Raw genomic sequence first — 12,457 nt, 5'->3', positions numbered from 1 at the left:
GAACGAAAACGAAGGGATCAGGAACGGGTGGGAGGGTTGAAGTCAGACGGACGGCGCTGAGTTTGCAGGGCTGGAGAACAGGACCCTTTGTAGTGCAAGGAGGGGCAGTGATGGGACGAAGATGACGCTCGTCCTTCCGGCGGGAGTTTATGTGGTGTGTATGTGCGTGTTGGGGTGGTCGTGTGAGAGAGGTTGGTCCGTGGTTGGGGGCTGTTGGTGCCGGCGATGCTGTCGCTGCCCGTGCAGACGCGCAGTTGGAGAGAAGAAGAAGTAAGGTAGGGAAAGGCAAGGCGGAGGACGGATCGTGAGTATTTGTCGAAGAGTCAGACAGACGAGGTAGGGTAGGTACTTGTTGCGACTATGGAGCAGCTTCAGCAGAGAAAGTCGAGGCGCGGAAAGAATGGAATGGGTGCTAGTAAGGGGTGAGCGGTCACAAGGCGCCTGGAAGCAGCAAGCGATTGACCAAAGTAATGCAGTGAGTAACAGCAACTGGAGCAGCAGCAGCAGCAGCAGCGAGAACGGGAGCGGCAAGTACAGGTGCAGGGAAGAGGGGGCGATGGGAGTGTGCAGTCGTAATAATAACACAGTGGGCGCATTGTCCGCGGTACGTATCCGAGTACTTGGGTTCTCTCTCTTTCTTAATAAATCAGTAAAAGTAGAGCTACCAAGGCCAGGGCTACCTTATGTGGCACTGTTGGCGCCCGGGGTTAAGAGCGCCATGTACGGATACGTTCCAGGCCAGGTCCTTTTTAATTTTTTTTTTTTTTTCCCGCAGTCTTCCAGAACAACACACACACCGGTGACCGCACTTCAGACTGAGATGGAAATCCAAGGGCACGCAGCACAGCGGACATGCGAGGGTGTAGTGGGGTTCGCCCGGGCTGGCCAAGGTACGCGGCTTGTCTAGGAAGGGTAGGTACGGGAGAAGGTACTTTTCCCAGCAGCAAGAGAGCGAGTGGGATCCAATGAGTGCATGGCCCAGGTATCCCGACGGTGTGCCTCTTCATAAACACTGTGCCGAAGGAGGGTGGCCGCGGGGCAGGAACGCTGCAGTGGAATGGATGATGCCATTGGGGTCCCATTGGATGAGGAAGGAGTCCCCCCAAGATGCACCTGTCCGCCTTCCCATTGTTACTCGACATGAGCGTTATCATCCAGTCATTTTGTCTCAGAGACAGCCTGCGACAAGTCCGGGTCGAAGCGATGAAAAAAAAAAAAAAAAAGAATTACTCTGATAATTACTCTGAACAAACAAACATGCAGCGCGGCCAGACCTCTTCGTCACCTCAACCGGTGCCCCGATGTCGCACAACACCCGCCGCCCCGCCCTCTCCTCTCCTCTCCGCCTCTGTCAGTCAGTGTCAATCTCTCGGCTGTCTCTGTCAGAAGAAGGACCAACCGAGCACCGAGCAGCTGCCCCCAAAACACAGTCGCATTTTCAGAGGGTCACACCTTGCAGGTACATTGCCGCTCCCGCTCCCACAAACTCCGATTGACCAATTCCACGTCCATGATCTCCCAATTCCCACTCCAAACTCCTCCACCGCTTGTACCTCGACCGTCTCGGCGGCTCAACCAGGACGACGCCGACACGGCCCTTCTTCGTCTCGTCTCCTCCTCCTCCTTCTCTCTGTCTCTCTCCAGACGCTCCAGTCTATCTCCAGTCAACCCAGCTAACCCATTCACTTTCTCCAGTCCCTCCGTTCCAGTTTTGCAACCCAAATCCAGTCTTTGTTTCATTCGAGCCCGCCTTTTCTCGTACTATTCTGAGCCTCCCGGGGACAAGCTGGTACTCCAAAAATACCACCGTTGCAGCCGTGGGTACCGGAACCCTTCCCACAGGTCAGATGCTCATCGCGGATATGAGCAGGGCAGGGCCAGGGCACTGCGCAGACCAAAACCAGAAGAGCTCCTCCTCTTCCTCCTTTTCCTCCTCAAGATGCCAGGGCCAAGGGCAGCCCAACTACGGAGCATGTCAAATTGCACATGGCCTTTTGGCTCCAGCTTCACTGCTTCGACGCTGCCCAAAATGCCAATAATCTCGCCCACCCCGTTGAACCCATGTGCCTTCTTTCCGATGCCACAATCTGCCATTTGACATCATCGCCTCAACCGACTTTCTTGGTCCCGCTCAAGGGTGCAACACCCAGGGCCAGATGCCCCGACACGGAACCAGACCTCAGCGATCATGCATCCTACCCTTGCCTGGGCCCGGCTGGTACCTCCGCCGTACCCTCCGTACCTGACTGCACTACCCGCCCTCGCATAGTGTACCGTACGGATACACGTTCCAGGCAAGCCGACCCGTGTTGGCGCTGCGCTCTTAGTGTCCAGCACACCAGACGAGACCGGCACCAGACCACTCCAGCCGACGTCCATGAGGAATGCTTGGCCTGCGTTGAGAAAGAAAGAGAACACCACCGACGACAGCAGACGTTGCTAAGTAGCGCCTGCCGTCGCCTCTGTCTCACAGCCTCGACCTCAACGGACTGGAGCTTCAATCTCGACCACCGCTACTGCTCACGTTATGCATGGAGATGGAGAGAAGAGGAGCCTCTAGAGACAACAACCTGCCAGCACCTGACGGAAATGGCGTCTGTTCGCCCCGGAAGCGTCTCCATATCATGCCGGCCGCACCACGTCCCTCCCCAGCGGTGCCTTCGACCACCCTGCACTCCGCTAATGCCTCTGCCACCCGAACTCTGCTGGCCAACCTTCCACCCCAACCGATGGATTCGAGAGCTCTGTCACAAGGCATATCAGCAGAGGGCCAGAGGCCAGCTGCCTCTTCGACTTTGCCTGATTCTCTTCACCGATTGCCCACCCCTGCCCCGACGCTAAAGTCCCCGGACTGCCAACTGACATGCTGCCCGGATTCCCGCCATGGCCGCCAAAACTTCCTTTCCAGGCACCCAGGCCAGAAGGCCGCTTGTCCGTCCCCAGATTGCTGGACTCTTCGGGAATGTTGCTTCCCCAGGAATCAGCATTCTTGGGTCGTAATTTCTGTCGAATTTCAGGAAACCGTATCGCTAAGATGAGCAGCGAGGCTTCGGTGTGGCTGTGCTGGTACTTACGAGTCAAGCCCCGAAATTATTTTACGAGCCCCCGGCCGACAAAACTTGAATTGACCTCTAACAGCACTTCCAACTTCCAAGGCCAACAACGCAGCAAACCCGGGCCAGCTTGCGTTCGTTCTTGCCTTGGACACTTCCGTCCGGGGCAGTCTCCCGGAGTGCTTCGCTCGTTCATGCGCCGCGCTATCTGACGCTACTTGACACCTCAACTGACGCCATGTTTTCTTGGGCATTGCAAAGATCGGATGACTGCCGCTTTGGGATCAGTCAGTTGAACCAACTGGGAAGTGCGTCGAAACCGTTCATTGACTGGACGGGTGGCCCCAAATCCCCAGCCTTGCCAACACATCAAGCAAAGACGAGAAACATTCCACATTCCACAGAAGCAAGACCACTCCGTCGCTTGAGAAGTTGACCGTGGGAGCCGGGCAACCGCGATATCCCCCGCGTCACATCACGTTCCTGCTGTCCGTTTCCCGCACGGCGCACGGGGGTCATCCAGTCATCTCCCTTGCTCGGTCGGCACGGTATTGATACGCCACACCAGGATCAATCACCAAAAAGTGCGCCATTGTCAGATCCCAAATCAAGCTCACCGACGATCACCGACCCCCGCCGAACCCCCACATCACTGACGCCCTTTACTTCCGCGTCTTATCATTCAAGTACGGCACGCCACGCTTTGCCCAAAGCTTGACGGCCGTCGAAAGACATGTCCCTTACTTCTATAGCGAGTTTACTTTAGAGAGAAGTGAGACTTCCAGACGGCGCTTCAGCTCAGCGATACCGGCATCAAACCACCGCTCTGTGCCGCCCTAAAACACGTTTGATTAAACATGACTCCGACATTACCAAACAACGCATTCAAGCTCCAGCTGCCTCTGCATTTGCCCCGTCGCCCCGTCGTTCTGCAGGAAACCATGAGCCGGGGAACTGTTTAAGCTTCGAACTCACTTCCAGCTTAACTTAGCCAAGCAGCAAACCCCGCCCAGCTTGGTCGGTGAGACTTCACGACAACCTCACCGTCTCCAGCATCTGTCAGCTCCCTTGGTATTTGCGTCCGAGCACCCACGACAGCACAACCGCACACGTGCCCAGTTTCTGCTTTTTCCTACCACGCGCGCTCCCTGCGATGCTACCCCTCGTCTGCAAGCCACCTGCAGCGCGAGCAGTTCTCGTGATAATCAGTAACTACGGGCCATTATCATTGGTCGGTGATTGATTGACCTGCGGCCGCTAAACCGCCCTAGATGCATCTGACACACACCGCTCAGCAGGACTTTTTGTTGAGACCACTTAGAACTGGTTTTCACCGGGCGGGGTGGTGCTGCCAGCCGTCTCGGTGCCTGTCTCGCCCTCAAATCACTTGCCGGGAACTGCTCGCACCGTCCGGGGCCAACCGTCCCTGCCTGGGCCCGAAAGCCCTGAAATAGTGCCGCAAGAAATTAGCGGGATGCCCTGCCGGGCACACCCGCAGCCGGCCGGCGAAGCAGGGATGAGCGAGCCTTCCCCGCGTTTCTAGCTCCACTTTCGTCCGCTCCTCGCCGGGCTCAGTCGGCTTCAATCGTTTATCCGGCGGACCCCTCGCCCGTCGCTTGACATATTCGCAGGGTGGCACTGTTGATCTTGGCCCCAGATCTGATTGCTGATGAACGAAACTCTTGTCTTGGAGATCCTTTCTAAAGACAACCAAACGCGGTGGCAATCGCGGACACTGTACCGCTGATCTCGTATTTGAAACCACTCGCCCCAGGACCCTTTGACCATCTCTCAAAACAAAGAGATCTACTATCTGTTGTCCACAGGCGAGGCACACGTAGGTGGCGTTGAAAAGTTCAGACGGCACGAAGATCCTGATGTCGCATCCGAAAAGCCGACTTCATCCTCGCGTTGGCGTCATCGAGAGTCGACTGGATGATGTCCGCGGAGTTTGCAAGGGATACCTTTGAAGGTCGTGATACCATTCTCGACTTGTCTCAAGCTCGATGGTGAACATCGGTTCCATCTTCGTTGCTGCCAACAGCAGATTCGTTTGCTGTTGATTGATGGCAGACATTGACGTTTACTGAGTGGGCAGTGGTCTTTGTGGCGAGGCCGATGAACACAACAACACAAAATAACAGAACTCAACAAATGCCTGCAGGAAGTCTCTCAAAACTAGCCTGTGGGATGTCAAAAATATGTCTCTTTGATATGGTGACAAGCATCGCGACCATCATTGCGACATTCACGCGGTGCCACGTCTAGTGGACTCTGGAAATCCAGCGAAGTTTGGGTTGTCGATTATGTCTAAAAAGGCTTGTCTACCCGGTTACAGCATACAAGTGGGCTTCAGAAGTACATCTGGTTTGACCATCTTGCTGTTGTGAGACCGTAACCTGACGATTTCGCCATCTTCAACACGACTTCTTCATACCATTATGAGAGGGCCAACCTTCCGCTCTTGCCAGGGGCCTAAGCCGGACGTCAATGGAGGACGACTCTTGAATGCCACCGTCAGTGCCATGGAAATGGATATTCATGAAGAGGGGTCGTTACACATTGTCGCACAGAAGCGTTGACAGCTCATCAGGTTACATGTCTGGCGGTACAACTCAACCTTGTGTCCAACCTGGCTCCTCAGTGCGTTGTCTCCTTCGAGGCAACGTTGACAGCAGCGCGGGCTTTTCCCGCCACGGCGTGCTACGAGGCACGACTGTGGATGAGATGTCGTGCCTCGCACCCCCTTTTGACCGGACATAGGCTGAGCAAGATGACGGGGACACAAACTCGAGATGAATACGGCCTGTTCCACGGGGGATAGGAAACCCCTTTGTTGAGCATGGAACAGCTGGTTTTGCGTCCTTCTGAGAGTTGACGGCAACATTTTCGTCACTGTGGCATTCAACTTCAACCTATCCCTCCTGGCATGGCCCCGGGGTTGAGCAAGGAGACGAGCAAATACCACAGATGTTTGTGAAGCCAGCCTCATCAACTGACGAGACCTGGGGCATATACTTGATCTCATGCAGCTTGCATGTTGTTGAATGGAAGTTGATGTTCTGAGCCAGCATCGGCTGCTACCAAACCAGGGCGCATTCGGACAATATGTTGATTGTCACCATACGAGGCTACCACCCGAGGTTTCACTGGACAGGGCTGCGGACGACACGGATTGCAACAGCAGCATTCCCTAAAGATAAGCATCCTGGCGAACATCGTCTATTGACTCTCGGGATATGAGGTAAGCTTTAACGCAGCTTCAAGAAATTGGCGACCTTTGGGGCCTCAATATGCAGCGGATAAGCTTGCAAAAGCAAGCTATTCTCGAGTCGCACAAAGAGAAAGACGCCCGCCGCGCGCCTTGCAGTATCTTATCTACAATGTCACCCTCATTTGAGACAGCATGAGCAAGAACGCCATGCGGCACCGTTGGAAATTGCACGCCTGCAGCTATCGGCACGCTCGACAATGCGCCGACACATGCATGTGAGATGCAAAAAAAGGAAATTCTACGAATCTTTTTCTCGGCGGCTGCTTATCGCCACACAACGCGTCAAGCCTCATCTCGGAAAGACATGAAGTGGATTTCCCCCGCGCTGCCGCACTGGCGCGTGGTGAGAGATTATCAATTGTGACCAGACGGCGTACGGGAAATGAAGCTCGCCGCTCACGTCGTGCAGCGAAAAACGTTATCAACGCCGAGATGAGACACTGGCCAAGGGTCCCTTCTGGATCGCTTTTGTTTTTGCCAGCGCGCGGGATGAGTGTGATATTGGCTGGAGCAACGCAACCACAGTGTCATCACAGAGCCCACACCGGGGTCTGGGTTTGGTGTGGCTGATTTCCCGTGCGATCCTGCAGGTGTTCACCCAGGTTCGTCTCCAGCTTGGGTCCAGCCCCCAACCCCAAGCGAGGAGCCGTGAATCTCGTCGCTTATCTCTGGGTGGCTTGTTCGAGGCTGGATTATCTGCGAGCACGGGCTTTTGCGCGACGTGGCTGTCGGTGTGTATTTACTGGTCCTACAGCCTGCCTTCCGCCGTTGACGGCCACGCGATAAAACCGGTGGCAGAAGTCTACGGGAAAAGACTGGAGGCGAGATGAACGCATTCCTGCGGTTAGGCTTGCACTTCGCGGTTCCGGTTGGCGAGTCAGTTTTCCCGAATGACATGAACACATGGGGAATGGGGAATTTAACTCAAAAAGCTTGAACAGGAAGATGTCATCAACTTTAAAATCGCAGCCACGGCGGGCTGGTTGCTGGGTTCGACACGACTCGGATCCGAGAGATTTGCGATCCACTCGTGCCCGGGATCAAGACAGCAGCACTTCCCAAGTGGTTTGGATCTTCTAAAGGATGAAGCTTGCGCATAGGGAAAGAAGGATCAGCAGTCACCAAGAGAGGCGCCGAGGGCACAGACTGCGACTAGACGCGGCCCTTTTTTGCACAGAATGCCAGCGGTGTAGAATGTGATGATGGCCAAGGTAGCTATCACTGGCGACAATACGGCGAGGTTGGCGATAGAGCGCTTGTCCCGGCCTGCTAGCCCCGGAGCACGTCCGACGAGAATACATCCGGCGGCGGCGCATGTCGTCATTTTGCGTCTGTTTGGGGTTTGCTTCAAAACGCGCTGGCCTGATTAGGAAGACGCGAGAGGTTTAGCGAAGGGCTCATGGAGATTTGTGGTTTGACAGGAGGTGCCAATGCTTGAGGAGCGTGCCGTTGCCGAAGACACATGGCTAATAAGTAACAACGCCGCTTGGCTGCTGGCGAATCGAGATGTTGGTAATTGGGACCGGCAGGGATATCTGGTCGTGATTGGAGCAGCAGAAAAGGGCCGCCGGCGGCTTTTCGGTTAGAGCCAATGGGTCTCCTGAAGACCGGTCTGGAATCCGCGTTGGGGAAGATGGGGTTTGCTCAAAAACTTGTTTTTCTGAGATGATGGTTTCTTGGGAGGGTCGGTTGGAGGGGGGCATCGTAAAGTGCCGTGTGCTCCGAACGAAGACGGCCCGGGGAGGGAGTGAGTTCACCGCGCTGAATGGTGCGCCACTGTTCTGTGGCTCTTCATCTGCTTCTTGGGCGCTTATTGGGTTGTGTTTCTTGGGGGCTGCGGCGTCGTCGTGGAGAGGGGAGGCGCAGAAGCCACGCGGCGGTACGGCTGCGACGTCGTGTTGGCTGGCGCCAGCGAGGGTGGTTCGGGCCAGGCGGCGGTGTTGGCTTTTTTTGCTTGCCATTTTGTTTTGCTGGTGTTTACTCTGGGCACTGACTGACGATCCGCATCGAGATTCATCGTCACCTGGAATTACTCAAAGGGCTCTTCTTCACGGGAAACCCGGCGCAGCGGTGTGAGGTGAGAAAGCTCTCGGGATATTTTTCACCTCTCGGTGGAGGCACGAGGGCCGAGCGAGCGCGAGACGATTCAAGCTTAAGGTAATTGGGGAGGGAGGGTTTCCCTTTGCGCGCCCCGGTTTAAGCGGTGGGGATTTTGATGACCGGAACACCGAGTTTCGCGGAGGTTACTGCGTTATGACGATGGTTTGGGGGTTCTATTGGAACTTTTCCATCCACTTTCATGTTGGATAGCGGTTTTTATTTTCTTCTTCGTTCGGGTCGAGATGTGGGTTTTGATGCACATTGGATGGGACGGACGGGCACTAACGATGTAGCTACTAACTAGACGATTAGGAATTTTGGGGAACTGGATATCCGGACGGGATTGGCGTCGTCACTTTTGTCGGCATCTTCAGCTATAGACTACAACATATAGACAGGCGGCGCTAGGATGGGCAAGAAGAGCCGGGCCTTGGTGTGTCGCGTGAAGCTCGGGCGAGATGGAGGAGCCGGGTTCTGCGGAGAAAGGTGAGACGGGGAGTTTTCTGGTCCAGAGACGCCGCATGGTTGGACGACACTGATGGCTGATGATGATGATAGATCCAGTGTGTGTGTGAGAGAGATATGGAGATGGAGGATGAGTGAGACACGGCGCTGACGGCCCCACGGCCACATGTCTCTTGTGTGTGGGGAGTAGTGCCCTTTCTTTCTTGTGCCGTTGCCGGCTGCGTTCTTCTCTGCTCGAAAGCTTTTGTTCCGGTGTAAGCCAAGGCCCGCCGAGATGGGGATGGACTGCGCGGACGAACCGACTTGGCTTTGGGGGATGGCGTGTGAGTGGTTGCATGCGTTTGGGTCTGTTGGCGACCGAGTCTTGGAGTGAGCCGGTTCGAGCGTGAGATGGAGGGTGGTCGGTGAGAGCCAGCGCAGTGGACTTGCACTTGCACTTGGTGGAGGCGGGCTGGAGGCGGGAGGGCTAGAATGAATCTTGGGAGCGTCACCGTGGGTTTGGGTTTGTGTAAGGTAAGGAATGGAGTTGGCGTCTGGGGTCCAATGCGGTTCTGACGGGTAAATGGGCGGGCGGCGTGGCTCCTGGCTTGCGTTTTGGTGTCTGTCGCTCTGACTGGAGTGTGAGTTGGGATGGCGTCTCTCTCTCTTTAGTGGTGGTGGTGGGCTGGGGTAGCGCAGGATTTGCGGGAGCTCGGTCTTGTGATCTCGGGGGGGATTTCTGACAAGACTAAGGCCGACAACGAGGATGGGTGTTGTCTAATCGTGATATTAGTCGCAACCTTTTTCCTTCTGCTAGCTACTGCGCAAGACGACGAAGCCAATCTCTTCAACATCCCCGCGATACCTAACGTGAGAAACAGCATCTCCCGTGTGTCTCTCTCATTTGAATAGCCTTTCTACCTGACTCTTACAACTCCGTTCAATCTCCGCCCGACCACGCGACACCACCACGGAGGCAGACCCGGAGCACGGCAACGGGGCCAAACGGAAAACGTCACTGTCGCATACGATACGGATCCTCCTTTGGCCTTTTTTTTTCTTTTCTCATTGCTTTGCCGTTCCCGTTCTGCTACAAACCCCTGACTTAATTTCTGGGCCCCGGACGACCTACATCATCCTTACGGTGCCTTACGGGGCCGCAGTCACACTCTGAACCCAGTTTTTCGGACGCTGTGTTTTCTTTTTTGGCGATTTTTTTTTTTACCCCTGCGGCAGGACGCCGAGCAAACAAGCCGGCCCCTGACGACAACGGGACAGACGCTGAGTGTTTTCCTGAAGAGAGTTTGTGTGTCTTTTCTTTTTTTCTGCGGTGGTGGCTTTTGATGGGAGATTGTGTGTTGATGTTGGATACCAAAACATCCTCTGCTACCCATCTTGTCGAGATATTTGCTGCTGCTGCTCGTGAGGAACCGGGACCCGAGGAGATGGAGGCTGCGGCGAGAGAATTGTAGACCCGTCCACAGTAGCTTATTAGACGATACCTAGAGAAAGTGGAGGGGGGACTGACTGATCACGATCCGAGGTTTCCTTGCGCCGAAGGAGGCAACTGACGGAGCACTGAGGGCCATTTGTTGTTATTACTCGACGGCATCCTCCTCTTGGGATCGGTCCACATCATCCCAGGAACTGCGGTCTGCCACACCCCCCGACGCCGACATCATCTCCAGACGACACACACGCGCACACGCACACGTTTCCCGGGTGCGCCCCATCGTCTATCTGCCTCCCCCCCCACGACGAACGGTCCAGGGGACAGGCTTGTTGCCGCGCACCTGTCAACGTCTCGAGTTTCGTTTTAGTTTGGCTGGCCTTCATCTATCTGGCATTTGCTGCCATCTTTTCCCCTTTCATCGTTCCCTCCTCGACATTTGGGAAAAGGCCCATTCTGCCTTTCTGACTCCTTTCCTCCATCCCATTCCATCCTCCATCTCATCCACCTCGATCTCTCTCTCCACAAAGTCAGGCCGGGTGCGCTTACATACTAGTCGGCCGCTACTCGCCCGCGCAAAAAGAAGGAGGAACAAGGAACAAGGAACGGCACGGACGAAGACACACACGACCGGATCCACCGCCGACTTGACTGACCGACGGACGACCCAAAAGGGACTCGTATTTGAAAGGAAAGCTGGCCCGCACCACCCACGCCGTCTCCGGCGTCTATCGAGTCTAGCTCTTGCGGCAGTGAGAAGCGTCTGGGCTTGTTTACTCTTGACGGCCTCTTTGTTGCTTCGAGTGCGCCCAGTGGAGTGGCAGTTATATCGACACGTTTTCTGACGCAGCAGCAGCAACCGGGCTTTCTGTCTATCAGTGCGTATCTCTCTCTATCTCTCTATTTCCCTATTCTGTGTTTTGCGTGTCAGGTCCCTTGTCTTTTCGGGAGTGGTGGTGGTGGTGGCTTGTCTATCTCCTTTGATCGAGGTGGTAGTGACATTACATCCGTATATGCCCCCATGCTCCCTTCTTTTCCTTTTCGTTTCCTACCCCGGCGGGATCGTCCCAAGTTTAGCCGTTCTCTGTATCTTGTGTTGCGACCTTGCGAGGAGCTTATCTCTGGCGGCGGGACAGAGCACACGCCCACCTGGTCAGTGCCGGTGGGCTTGTAGGTTGCGAGTAAGAGCAGACGACGTGGTGTCTGTTGATTCCACGTCCAGCCGTCTCTCTGCTCTGGCTGGGGGTCTGCAGATGGTCCACGATCTGCATCCGACCTGAGCTGGCGCCGCAGTGTAGGTGGTGTTCGAAGCTGGGCCAGGCCTTGTTGGACGGCGTCTGCTCAACCCGCATGCGCTATCTCCATTCATCTACAACCAACCTTGTCCCTCATCACCCGCTGTCCAGCTCACCTAATTATCTGCACACCCATCCACCCACCCACCGCGCTACCACACACCCCCGTTTAGTTGTGCTTTTTCTTGCTTTCGGATATATCACGACTCGACCTCCAATCTCTCCCCCCTCTGACACTTCCCTCACGGAGGCGCAGGCGTTGCATATAGCGCTTTTCGACTGAGCATTTGTTTCGTGGTTTACTTTTGTGTCGCTCCTTCGTCTGTTGTTCGGAGGAAAGCATTGTCGAAACGCAACACTCACACCCCCGCCTGAGGTACAGCTTACACGCCGCGCGGATGCTACCACGAGGCCCTCGCCGGCAATCCTACCTGTTTCGCGGCCTACGTCACAGCTCCCGACCCTGCAGCTGAAGAACAGCGGCGCACCGACCGACCGACAGCGCCAAGGGGACAGAAGGGGAAAAAAAGAAGAAGAAGACAAGAGGTCCACCGCCTATTTCGGACACGAGGGGAATCAAAGCAGATGCGAATTGCCAAACGGGCGGACGGGACGACAGCAGCAACGGAAGAAAAAAAAAAAAAAAAACAGGAGCAAACGCAATACGAGAATAGCAAACCCAGTTCTTGTCAGCGCACCGAGTACCACGGCAACAACACCACCACCAATACGACGAACAAGGTGTGAAGCTCGAGCACATCCACGCAGGGACCGCAAGTCGGAAACGCCGTCTGAACTTGCACCCATCGCCAGAGTCGCAAACCCGCAGAACGCACGCAAA

General features: G+C 55.4%; 1 protein-coding gene across 1 annotated transcript; it reads right to left on the bottom strand.

The window, feature by feature from the left end:
* Positions 1 to 7,438: 7,438 nt before the first annotated feature.
* GCG54_00014715 (uncharacterized protein) lies at positions 7,439 to 7,651 on the bottom strand (the record flags this gene model as incomplete). The annotated part of the gene is made up of 1 exon (XM_045414538.1): positions 7,439 to 7,651. The coding sequence occupies one exon, from the start codon at positions 7,649 to 7,651 to the stop codon at positions 7,439 to 7,441; it is 213 nt and encodes a 70-aa protein (XP_045260660.1).
* Between the last annotated feature and the right edge of the window lie 4,806 nt (positions 7,652 to 12,457).

The sequence above is a fragment of the Colletotrichum gloeosporioides genome (assembly GCF_011800055.1).
Source record: "Colletotrichum gloeosporioides strain Lc1 chromosome Unknown consensus_66, whole genome shotgun sequence".
NCBI lineage: Eukaryota > Fungi > Ascomycota > Sordariomycetes > Glomerellales > Glomerellaceae > Colletotrichum > Colletotrichum gloeosporioides.
This window is presented reverse-complemented; position numbering and strand designations above follow the sequence as displayed.